The sequence below is a fragment of the Cyclopterus lumpus genome, chromosome 24, assembly GCF_009769545.1.
Source record: "Cyclopterus lumpus isolate fCycLum1 chromosome 24, fCycLum1.pri, whole genome shotgun sequence".
Taxonomy (NCBI): Eukaryota; Metazoa; Chordata; class Actinopteri; order Perciformes; family Cyclopteridae; genus Cyclopterus; species Cyclopterus lumpus.
In genome coordinates, this window is record NC_046989.1 from 799,921 (window position 1) to 811,473 (window position 11,553).

General features: G+C 46.0%; 2 protein-coding genes across 5 annotated transcripts in view; both read right to left on the reverse strand.

Moving 5' to 3' along the window:
• The window catches only part of LOC117727695 (galectin-8-like), a 3,769-nt gene extending 124 nt beyond the window's left edge, over positions 1–3,645 (reverse strand). The window contains exons 1-6 of the mRNA XM_034528121.1: positions 3,387–3,645; positions 2,919–3,126; positions 923–1,042; positions 777–848; positions 626–652; positions 328–442 (exon numbers count right to left, since the gene is read on the reverse strand). Of these exons, the coding sequence (XP_034384012.1) occupies positions 328–442; positions 626–652; positions 777–848; positions 923–1,042; positions 2,919–3,126; positions 3,387–3,427 (583 nt within the window). The 5' untranslated portion in view covers positions 3,428–3,645. The remainder of the gene's footprint in view (positions 1–327; positions 443–625; positions 653–776; positions 849–922; positions 1,043–2,918; positions 3,127–3,386) is intronic.
• Positions 3,646–4,215: 570 nt separating this feature from the next.
• On the reverse strand, positions 4,216–11,248 carry LOC117727135 (ribonucleoside-diphosphate reductase subunit M2-like). Of its 4 annotated transcripts, none has more exons than XM_034527228.1 (11): positions 10,691–10,797; positions 10,005–10,115; positions 9,841–9,909; positions 6,578–6,709; positions 6,392–6,508; positions 5,944–6,077; positions 5,777–5,871; positions 5,561–5,694; positions 5,374–5,478; positions 5,178–5,291; positions 4,770–4,922 (listed from the first exon to the last, which is right to left on the reverse strand). In XM_034527228.1, the coding sequence occupies exons 2-11, from the start codon at positions 10,092–10,094 to the stop codon at positions 4,770–4,772; spliced, it is 1,143 nt and encodes a 380-aa protein (XP_034383119.1). In that variant the 5' UTR covers positions 10,095–10,115; positions 10,691–10,797. The 4 variants fall into 4 exon arrangements, with proteins under 4 accessions (XP_034383121.1, XP_034383122.1, XP_034383119.1 ...); XM_034527227.1 differs by having other exon boundaries at positions 10,005–10,167; positions 10,743–10,796; XM_034527230.1 differs by having other exon boundaries at positions 4,216–4,922; positions 10,005–11,248.
• Positions 11,249–11,553: the final 305 nt, after the last annotated feature.

The window sequence follows — 11,553 nt, forward strand, 5'->3', positions numbered from 1 at the left end:
CACAGACAGACAGACATGTCCACAGACAGACATATCCACAGACAGACAGACATATCCACAGACAGACAGGTCCACAGACAGACATATCCACAGACAGACATGTCCACAGACAGACAGACATGTCCACAGACAGACATATCCACAGACAGACAGACATATCCACAGACAGACATGTCCACAGACAGACAGACATGTCCACAGACAGACAGACATGTCCACAGACAGACATATCCACAGACAGACAGACATGTCCACAGACATGTCCACAGACATATCCACAGACAGACAGACATGTCCACAGACATGTCCACAGACATATCCACAGACAGACAGGTCCGCAGACAGACAGGTACCTGTGGGCGTGCTGCTGGGTCTCTCCTGTGATGCTGATGCTGCGTCCAACACTCAGTCCTCCAGCCAGCTCTCCTCTGAAGGGAACTCTCTGGAGAACAGGAGAGCTTTTATCTTTAACCAATCAGACGTCAGCTCTTAAAATGTCAACATTCTCCTCCGGTCAGTGAATGCAACACAAACAATGTCACCTGGTGCATTTCAGACCAGAAGGAAGAACCACTGAAGAATACTTATCATTAAAACGTTTAATGCAATTAATTCATTAACTCACAAAGTCAGCCGGAGACGAGATGATCATCTGAAAGAACGGTGATCAATATGTTATGAAGACTTAAAACTATTATACTTAATAATATAAATAGTGTATTTGACTTAAAGCTGACATCACTCATGTGTTTGTTCACGTTGGACAAAAAATTTACCGTCTGAGGGACTTCCTGGTTCATCTCTGGTGGTTCCTGATTGGTCAGACTGGCCACAGGAGAAACGTCCCTCTAAACAACAACAACAACAACAAGTCATTTCTCCTCGTCACACGGAGACAGAAGCACCGGCCCATGAGACTCACGAAGCTCGGCAGGATTCCTGCAGCCTGGATGAGGACTCCTCCGGAGATGCAGAGCGTGTCCACTCGCTGGAGGTCCACTCGCTGCTGGAAGTCCACCAGGTGAGCTCCGTTCAGCGCCACCTGCAGCAGGAAGTACCTTTACTAGGAAGAGTACAGGGAACACTGCCGTCTAAAGGTTACCAAGTACCTTTACTAGGAAGAGTACACAGAACACTGCCGTCTAAAGGTTACCAACCAAGTACCTTTACTAGGGAAGAGTACCGGGAACACTGCCGTCTAAAGGTTACCAAGTACCTTTACTAGGAAGAGTACACAGAACACTGCCGTCTAAAGGTTACCAAGTACCTTTACTAGGGAAGAGTACCGGGAACACTGCCGTCTAAAGGTTACCAACCAAGTACCTTTACTAGGGAAGAGTACCGGGAACACTGCCGTTTAAAGGTTACCAAGTACCTTTACTAGGGAAGAGTACACAGAACACTGCCGTCTAAAGGTTACCAAGTACCTTTACTAGGGAAGAGTACACAGAACACTGCCGTCTAAAGGTTACCAAGTACCTTTACTAGGAAGAGTACCGGGAACACTGCCGTCTAAAGGTTACCAAGTACCTTTACTAGGGAAGAGTACCGGGAACACTGCCGTCTAAAGGTTACCAAGTACCTTTACTAGGGAAGAGTACACAGAACACTGCCGTCTAAAGGTTACCAACCAAGTACCTTTACTAGGAAGAGTACCGGGAACACTGCCGTCTAAAGGTTACCAAGTACCTTTACTAGGAAGAGTACCGGGAACACTGCCGTCTAAAGGTTACCAAGTACCTTTACTAGGAAGAGTACACAGAACACTGCCGTCTAAAGGTTACCAAGTACCTTTACTAGGAAGAGTACCGGGAACACTGCCGTCTAAAGGTTACCAAGTACCTTTAATAGGAAGAGTACCGGGAACACTGCCGTCTAAAGGTTACCAAGTACCTTTAATAGGAAGAGTACCGGGAACACTGCCGTCTAAAGGTTACCAAGTACCTTTACTAGGGAAGAGTACCGGGAACACTGCCGTCTAAAGGTTACCAAGTACCTTTACTAGGGAAGAGTACAGGGAACACTGCCGTCTAAAGGTTACCAAGTACCTTTACTAGGGAAGAGTACAGGGAACACTGCCGTCTAAAGGTTACCAAGTACCTTTACTAGGGAAGAGTACAGGGAACACTGCCGTCTAAAGGTTACCAAGTACCTTTACTAGGAAGAGTACCGGGAACACTGCCGTCTAAAGGTTACCAAGTACCTTTACTAGGGAAGAGTACCGGGAACACTGCCGTCTAAAGGTTACCAAGTACCTTTACTAGGGAAGAGTACAGGGAACACTGCCGTCTAAAGGTTACCAAGTACCTTTACTAGGGAAGAGTACACAGAACACTGCCGTCTAAAGGTTACCAAGTACCTTTACTAGGAAGAGTACCGGGAACACTGCCGTTTAAAAGGTTACCAAGTACCTTTACTAGGAAGAGTACCGGGAACACTGCCGTCTAAAGGTTACCAAGTACCTTTACTAGGAAGAGTACCGGGAACACTGCCGTCTAAAGGTTACCAAGTACCTTTACTAGGGAAGAGTACCGGGAACACTGCCGTCTAAAGGTTACCAAGTACCTTTACTAGGGAAGAGTACAGGGAACACTGCCGTCTAAAGGTTACCAAGTACCTTTACTAGGAAGAGTACACAGAACACTGCCGTCTAAAGGTTACCAAGTACCTTTACTAGGGAAGAGTACACAGAACACTGCCGTCTAAAGGTTACCAACCAAGTACCTTTACTAGGAAGAGTACCGGGAACACTGCCGTCTAAAGGTTACCAAGTACCTTTACTAGGGAAGAGTACACAGAACACTGCCGTCTAAAGGTTACCAAGTACCTTTACTAGGAAGAGTACCGGGAACACTGCCGTCTAAAGGTTACCAAGTACCTTTACTAGGGAATGTATATATATATATATTTTCTCTCACCTTGAACGTGTCCTTCAGGACGAGGACGATGAGCTCGAAGGGGTCCCCGGCCCTGAAGGGGTTCAGGTCCAGGACCTCCTCCCGGCCCCAGCGCCCCCCCTGCAGCGCGTTGCAGACCACACACGGGGTCCTGAACCTCGGGTTGAAGTGGAACGCCACGTCGGCCCTCGGCTCCATGCTGCTGCCGCAGGTGAGGTCCACCTGGAACCTGGTGGGGGGGGGGGGGGGGGGGGTTAAAACCTGTATCTAGTTCAGTTTGTAATGATGTCATCTACACTGGAACCTGGTGGGGGGGGGGGGGTTAAAACCTGTATCTAGTTCAGTTTGTAATGATGTCATCTACACTGGAACCTGGTGGGGGGGGGGGGGGGGGGTTAAAACCTGTATCTAGTTCAGTTTGTAATGATGTCATCTACACTGGAACCTGGTGGGGGGGGTTAACACATCTAGTTCAGTTCACCTCCTCACCTGTCGGCATCACGCAGCACCGAGCCCTGAATCAGAACCATTTCTCCCGGCAGCAGACCCCCCAGGATCGTCCCAGCAAAGGGGATCACCTGGTGGTGGTGGGGGTTATATAATCATATACACACATACACATATGTATGCATAATTAAACGCAGTACATAAACGCAGTATATAAAAGCAGTATAATTAAAAGCAGTATATAAACGCAGTATAATTAAACGCAGTATAATTAAACGCAGTATATAAACGCAGTATAATTAAACGCAGTATATAAACGCAGTATAATTAAACGCAGTATAATTAAACGCAGTATATAAACGCAGTATAATTAAACGCAGTATAATTAAACGCAGTATATAAACGCAGTATAATTAAACGCAGTATAATTCATCGCAGTATAATTAAACGCAGTATATAAACGCAGTGTATAAACGCAGTATATTTATACACACACACAGAGGTATTTATACACAGTGAGGTATTTATACACACAGTGAGGTATTTATACACACACACAGAGTGAGGTATTTATACACACAGTGAGGTATTTATACACACACAGTGAGGTATTTATACACACAGAGAGAGAGGTATTTATACACACACACAGAGTGAGATATTTATAGTGTAAAATAACCCAGTGTGTTTGTTTTATTTTTTCAAATAACTTTGAACGGTCTCCCCTCAAGTGTGCTTGAGCAAGGCACTGAACCCCCAGCTGCTTCACATCTCCTTAAGGATGGGTCAAACTGTGTACACCTCTAGCTAGTTAGCTTAGCATAAGACCTGTATACTGAAGCTCTGTCCAAAGTGTAATCAGATAAACAACTTTAAAAGCTCACTAAATAGATTTTAATCATTCTTCCAAACATAAAAACACACATTATATATTCATCAAGCGATAATTTCTGATCAAACTGCTTTCAAATAAGATTACATTTTCAAAGTATTTATTACAAAAAACAAATGCAACTGTACAAAATAATATATATACACACACACGTACATTTTTAAAAACCAGTTCTTCAGAACAGCTGGTCTGGGGTCAGATTGGCTGAGAAGCTATTTACTTTATTATTTTAACCATCTGTCAGCAGGTGTGGCTCCGCCCTCAGAATTATGTTTATATAACTTTTAATACAAAACCAAATAAAACATCTGTACACATTTGACAAAGCGCTCCACCACTCCGATCTAAAAGTACTAATAAATACATCTCAATCACAAAAGAGGAAACATTAGTATTTACAAAAACAAAATGGCCGCAGACTCAAATCTGCGGTGGGAGTTTAAGTTCATCACGATGACGCTGCAATCTGCCATTTCCCAGCATGCAACGGGGTAAAAGCGCCACTGGGTTGAATTAGTGCATTTTGAGCGTCCTCAGAAGTCGGCGTCCAGCCTGAAGGTGTTGTCCGAGGCTCCCGACATCACGCCCATCCTCTGGTACTCTCCCACGCGCTTCTCAAAGAAGTTGGTCTTCCCCTCCAGAGAGATGGTCTCCATGAAGTCAAAGGGGTTCTCCGCCCGGTAGATCTGCAGAACACAACAGAACCCAGGTCAGGTGAGTCCAGACAGGCGTTCTCTAGCGGCGCTACGGGCGAGTCGGGTCCGTTCAGACCAGCGTCTGTTTCGTGCCCCCGGCGCCCCGCCGGCGAACCACTCGCCCGCCAACGGAACGTCTGCGGCGGCACTCGGCCCCCATCATCGGCCGAGGTCCGTACCCCTGCGCTTCTCATCCCCACGGACCCGCTAACGTACTGGAGCGGCGTTCTGGTGGGGGGAGCTTACCTTGGTGAAGCCCAGCTCCAGCATCAGCCTGTCGGCCACGAACTCGATGTACTGCTTCATCAGCTCGCCGTTCATCCCGATCAGCTTCACCGGCAGAGCCTCCGTCAGGAACTCCTGAGACAGAACCAACGACACGCCGTCAGACCAGACCGCTGAAACCAGTTCAACCAGCAACACACACCACGTGACCACCGACCTGCTCGATGGCGACGGCGTTCTTGATGATCTTGGTGACCTTCTCTGCCGACGGCTTGTTCACCAGATGTTTGAACATCAGACACGCAAAGTCACAGTGCAGACCCTGAAACCAGTAACAGAACCAGTGAGAAACCAGTGCGGACACAGAACCAGTGCGGACACAGAACCAGTAACACAACCAGTACCTCGTCTCGGCTGATGAGCTCGTTGGAGAAGGTCAGGCCGGGCATCAGGCCTCTCTTCTTCAGCCAGAAGATGGAGGCAAAGGAACCAGAGAAGAAGATTCCCTCCACAGCAGCAAAGGCCACCACGCGCTCTCCTGGGGGAACCACAGAGTCAGGATCAGTACCCGATCAATACCGAACCGACACCACGTGGGGAACCGCAGAGCGCCGCTTTACCGAAGTTGGCGTCTTTGTCGCCGATCCAGTGGATCGCCCAGTCGGCCTTCTTCTTTACACACGGCAGAGTCTCGATGGCGTTGAACAGGTATTCTCTGTGGGTCAGTGAACGCACCGTCAGACTCAGACCAGAGACCGGGACCAGAGTCTGTCCAGGACCAGCTTACCTCTCTTTGGGCTCCCTGATGTAGGTGTTGATGAGGAGGCTGTACATCTCAGAGTGGATGTTCTCCATGGCGATCTGGAACCCGTAGAAACACCTGGCCTCCGTCACCTGCACTTCCTGTGTGAAGCGCTCCACCTGGTGGTCACATGGAGAGCCAATCAGAGCAGAGCACCAGTAATACTTCAGTCCCCATTCCAATTTAAAACAGTTATATTATGGACAAAACCAGAAGTTTAATATACATTAATCAACCTATAAAGAAAGTAGAATCAATAACTCACCAGGATAAATCAATAACGTATAAAGTTGGATCAATAACTCACCAGGATAAATCAATAACGTATAAAGTTGGATCAATAACTCACCAGGATAAATTAATAACGTATAAAGTTGGATCAATAACTCACCAGGATAAATCAATAACGTATAAAGTTGGATCAATAACTCACCAGGTTCTCGTTGACGATGCCGTCGCTGGCTGCAAAGAAGGCCAACACGTGAGAGATGAAGAAGCGCTCCTCGTCCCTCAGAGACTCCCAGTGCTGCAGGTCCTTGGACAGGTCCACCTGCACAGACACAGGAAGTGAACACGAGTCACCTGGAGGCCCCGCCCCCACAGGCGTCCCTCCACTCACCTCCTCCGCGGTCCAGAAGGAGGCCTCGGCCTTCTTGTACATCTGCCAGATGTCGTGGTACTTGATGGGGAAGATGACGAAGCGACGAGGGTTGTTCTTCAGCAGCGGCTCCTCTTCCTCAGCGCTGGTCTTCTTCACAGAGACACACACACGTTACTACACACTCTAGTGATCAATGAGTCTGATCAGGGCTCTTCAGACACACGTTACTACACTCTAGTGATCAATGAGTCTGATCAGGGCTCTTCAGACACATGTTACTACACTCTAGTGATCAATGAGTCTGATCAGGGCTCTTCAGACACACGTTACTACACTCTAGTGATCAATGAGTCTGATCAGGGCTCTTCAGACACACGTTACTACACTCTAGTGATCAATGAGTCTGATCAGGGCTCTTCAGACACACGTTACTACACTCTAGTGATCAATGAGTCTGATCAGGGCTCTTCAGACACATGTTACTACACTCTAGTGATCAATGAGTCTGATCAGGACTCTTCAGACACACGTTACTACACTCTAGTGATCAATGAGTCTGATCAGGGCTCTTCAGACACACGTTACTACACTCTAGTGATCAATGAGTCTGATCAGGGCTCTTCAGACACACGTTACTACACTCTAGTGATCAATGAGTCTGATCAGGACTCTTCAGACACATGTTACTACACTCTAGTGATCAATGAGTCTGATCAGGACTCTTCAGACACATGTTACTACACTCTAGTGATCAATGAGTCTGATCAGGGCTCTTCAGACACACGTTACTACACTCTAGTGATCAATGAGTCTGATCAGGACTCTTCAGACACATGTTACTACACTCTAGTGATCAATGAGTCTGATCAGGACTCTTCAGACACACGTTACTACACTCTAGTGATCAATGAGTCTGATCAGGGCTCTTCAGACACATGTTACTACACTCTAGTGATCAATGAGTCTGATCAGGGCTCTTCAGACACACGTTACTACACTCTAGTGATCAATGAGTCTGATCAGGGCTCTTCAGACACACGTTACTACACTCTAGTGATCAATGAGTCTGATCAGGGCTCTTCAGACACACGTTACTACACTCTAGTGATCAATGAGTCTGATCAGGGCTCTTCAGACACACGTTACTACACTCTAGTGATCAATGAGTCTGATCAGGGCTCTTCAGACACATGTTACTACACTCTAGTGATCAATGAGTCTGATCAGGACTCTTCAGACACACGTTACTACACTCTAGTGATCAATGAGTCTGATCAGGGCTCTTCAGACACACGTTACTACACTCTAGTGATCAATGAGTCTGATCAGGGCTCTTCAGACACACGTTACTACACTCTAGTGATCAATGAGTCTGATCAGGGCTCTTCAGACACACGTTACTACACTCTAGTGATCAATGAGTCTGATCAGGGCTCTTCAGACACACGTTACTACACTCTAGTGATCAATGAGTCTGATCAGGGCTCTTCAGACACATGTTACTACACTCTAGTGATCAATGAGTCTGATCAGGGCTCTTCAGACACACGTTACTACACTCTAGTGATCAATGAGTCTGATCAGGGCTCTTCAGACACATGTTACTACACTCTAGTGATCAATGAGTCTGATCAGGACTCTTCAGACACATGTTACTACACTCTAGTGATCAATGAGTCTGATCAGGGCTCTTCAGACACACGTTACTACACTCTAGTGATCAATGAGTCTGATCAGGGCTCTTCAGACACATGTTACTACACTCTAGTGATCAATGAGTCTGATCAGGGCTCTTCAGACACACGTTACTACACTCTAGTGATCAATGAGTCTGATCAGGGCTCTTCAGACACATGTTACTACACTCTAGTGATCAATGAGTCTGATCAGGGCTCTTCAGACACATGTTACTACACTCTAGTGATCAATGAGTCTGATCAGGGCTCTTCAGACACATGTTACTACACTCTAGTGATCAATGAGTCTGATCAGGGCTCTTCAGACACATGTTACTACACTCTAGTGATCAATGAGTCTGATCAGGACTCTTCAGACACATGTTACTACACTCTAGTGATCAATGAGTCTGATCAGGGCTCTTCAGACACATGTTACTACACTCTAGTGATCAATGAGTCTGATCAGGGCTCTTCAGACACATGTTACTACACTCTAGTGATCAATGAGTCTGATCAGGGCTCTTCAGACACACGTTACTACACTCTAGTGATCAATGAGTCTGATCAGGACTCTTCAGACACATGTTACTACACTCTAGTGATCAATGAGTCTGATCAGGGCTCTTCAGACACATGTTACTACACTCTAGTGATCAATGAGTCTGATCAGGGCTCTTCAGACACATGTTACTACACTCTAGTGATCAATGAGTCTGATCAGGGCTCTTCAGACACATGTTACTACACTCTAGTGATCAATGAGTCTGATCAGGGCTCTTCAGACACATGTTACTACACTCTAGTGATCAATGAGTCTGATCAGGGCTCTTCAGACACATGTTACTACACTCTAGTGATCAATGAGTCTGATCAGGGCTCTTCAGACACACGTTACTACACTCTAGTGATCAATGAGTCTGATCAGGGCTCTTCAGACACACGTTACTACACTCTAGTGATCAATGAGTCTGATCAGGACTCTTCAGACACACGTTACTACACTCTAGTGATCAATGAGTCTGATCAGGGCTCTTCAGACACATGTTACTACACTCTAGTGATCAATGAGTCTGATCAGGGCTCTTCAGACACACGTTACTACACTCTAGTGATCAATGAGTCTGATCAGGGCTCTTCAGACACACGTTACTACACTCTAGTGATCAATGAGTCTGATCAGGACTCTTCAGACACACGTTACTACACTCTAGTGATCAATGAGTCTGATCAGGGCTCTTCAGACACACGTTACTACACTCTAGTGATCAATGAGTCTGATCAGGGCTCTTCAGACACATGTTACTACACTCTAGTGATCAATGAGTCTGACAGATTATTGATCACAAACAATTAAAATCACTAATTGATGACATATGTTGGATCTACCAGAATTATTAAATACACGCCATTTAAAAATAATCGATTATTTACAAGAACAGCTGATCATTTGGCGCCACAACCGACATTTTTGGCGCCAAACCAGCAACACAAAGCAACGACGGAATATGACGTCAGAGACCCTGGAGGTCACGTGGGGTCTAGAGACCCTGGAGGTCACGTGTGGTCTGGAGACCCTGGAGGTCACGTGTGGTCTGGACTCACCGGAACCTCGGAGAAGATCTTCCGCGCGGTTTTAGACGCCAAGATGCGGCTCGTGTTGAGACTCGGCGGCTGAAACACACGGAGAGGAACGTTACCCCACGTGACTTAGACTGACGGGCATTCAAACACGTCGCCGAGACGCTCGGTTGCTCTCCGGTCCTCACCGTGTTCTCCTTGTCCAGCGCCATGTTGGCCATCTGCCCGCGGAGGGACGGCTCGTGCTTCACCGAGAGAGGAGCGCGCGGAGAAAGCATCGTGGAGACGAGTTTAAAGACTTTAAACCGGAGAGAATAAAGAGTTTAAACCGGAGAGAATAAAGAGTTTAAACCGGAGAGAATAAAGAGTTTAAAGACTTTAAACCGGAGAGAATAAAGAGTTTAAAGACTTTAAACCGGAGAGAATAAAGAGTTTAAAACCGGAGAGAATAAAGAGTTTAAAACCGGAGAGAATAAAGAGTTTAAAGACTTTAAACCGGAGAGAATAAAGAGTTTAAAGAGTTTAAACCGGAGAGAATAAAGAGTTTAAAGAGTTTAAACCGGAGAGAATAAAGAGTTTAAAGACTTTAAACCGGAGAGAATAAAGAGTTTAAACCGGAGAGAATAAAGAGTTTAAAGACTTTAAACCGGAGAGAATAAAGAGTTTAAAGAGTTTAAACCGGAGAGAATAAAGAGTTTAAAGAGTTTAAACCGGAGAGAATAAAGAGTTTAAAGACTTTAAACCGGAGAGAATAAAGAGTTTAAACCGGAGAGAATAAAGACTTTAGACCGGAGAGAATAAAGACTTTAAACCGGAGAGAATAAAGAGTTTAAACCGGTGAGAATAAAGACTTTAGACCGGAGAGAATAAAGACTTTAAACCGGAGAGAATAAAGAGTTTAAACCGGAGAGAATAAAGAGTTTAAAGACTTTAAACCGGAGAGAATAAAGGGTTAAAACCGGAGATAATAAAAGTTTAAAGACTTTAGACCGGAGAGAATAAAGACTTTAGACCGGAGAGCAGCGGGCACGAAGACGAGGCGCGCGGACTGAAGCGGGTTCTGGTGTCCGCGAGCCTCTCTTATTGAAATACTGGCGCCAGAACGCAGCCGGCCAATAGCAGCGCAGCGCGAGCCTCGGCTCTTTGAAGTGACGCTGCTGACCGAGCCAATCAGGGGGCGAAGCCGCGCTCACGTGCCGCCCGAGCAGCTGTGGGAAAGTCACTCGGCTTTGTTCGTGCGGAGGTTACGGAACCGCCCGAAGGAGACGTTACAAAACGGTTTAAATGAGCGTTTACACTACTATTTAGATTTCGGCGCTGAAACAACAGTTTGATACCATCTTTCATCTCAAATGAGACGTTTTATTGCGGGTTTCCTCCCTAAAAGCGAAGCGGATGTGACGCAGCAGCTGTTTACCGGTTGAGAAGAGCGAGAGCGCTGATTGGCTGCCGGGAAGACTTCCTCTTCTTCGTTAGTGTTTTTCGGCAGCCGGAAGCCGCGCTGCTGCATTACTGCCTCCTTGTGGATCCTGGCCATTACTGCGCCATTAAATACCCTTTCTATGAAACCAGCCTCTCAAGGAGTTCAACAGAATAATATTCATTTTCCTTTATTCCAGACTTAAAAATATTTATTACTGATATTTATATACAAGCAAAATACACAAGTAGCAAAACTACACTATAAGAAAACTCAGACATGCATTATAAAATGACATGCATGATTTGCAGACCATC

Bases quoted from the DNA above. Each gene is read 5' to 3' on its own strand.
- LOC117727135 (XM_034527230.1), bottom strand. From the start codon at position 10,094: ATGCTTTCTCCGCGCGCTCCTCTCTCGGTGAAGCACGAGCCGTCCCTC. The intron at 6,509-6,577 runs GTGAGTGGAGGG...GTGTCTGTGCAG, and splicing joins CCTTCTGGACCGCGGAGGAG to GTGGACCTGTCCAAGGACCT. The intron at 6,078-6,391 runs GTGAGTTATTGA...TGTGACCACCAG, and splicing joins GCATCGTCAACGAGAACCTG to GTGGAGCGCTTCACACAGGA.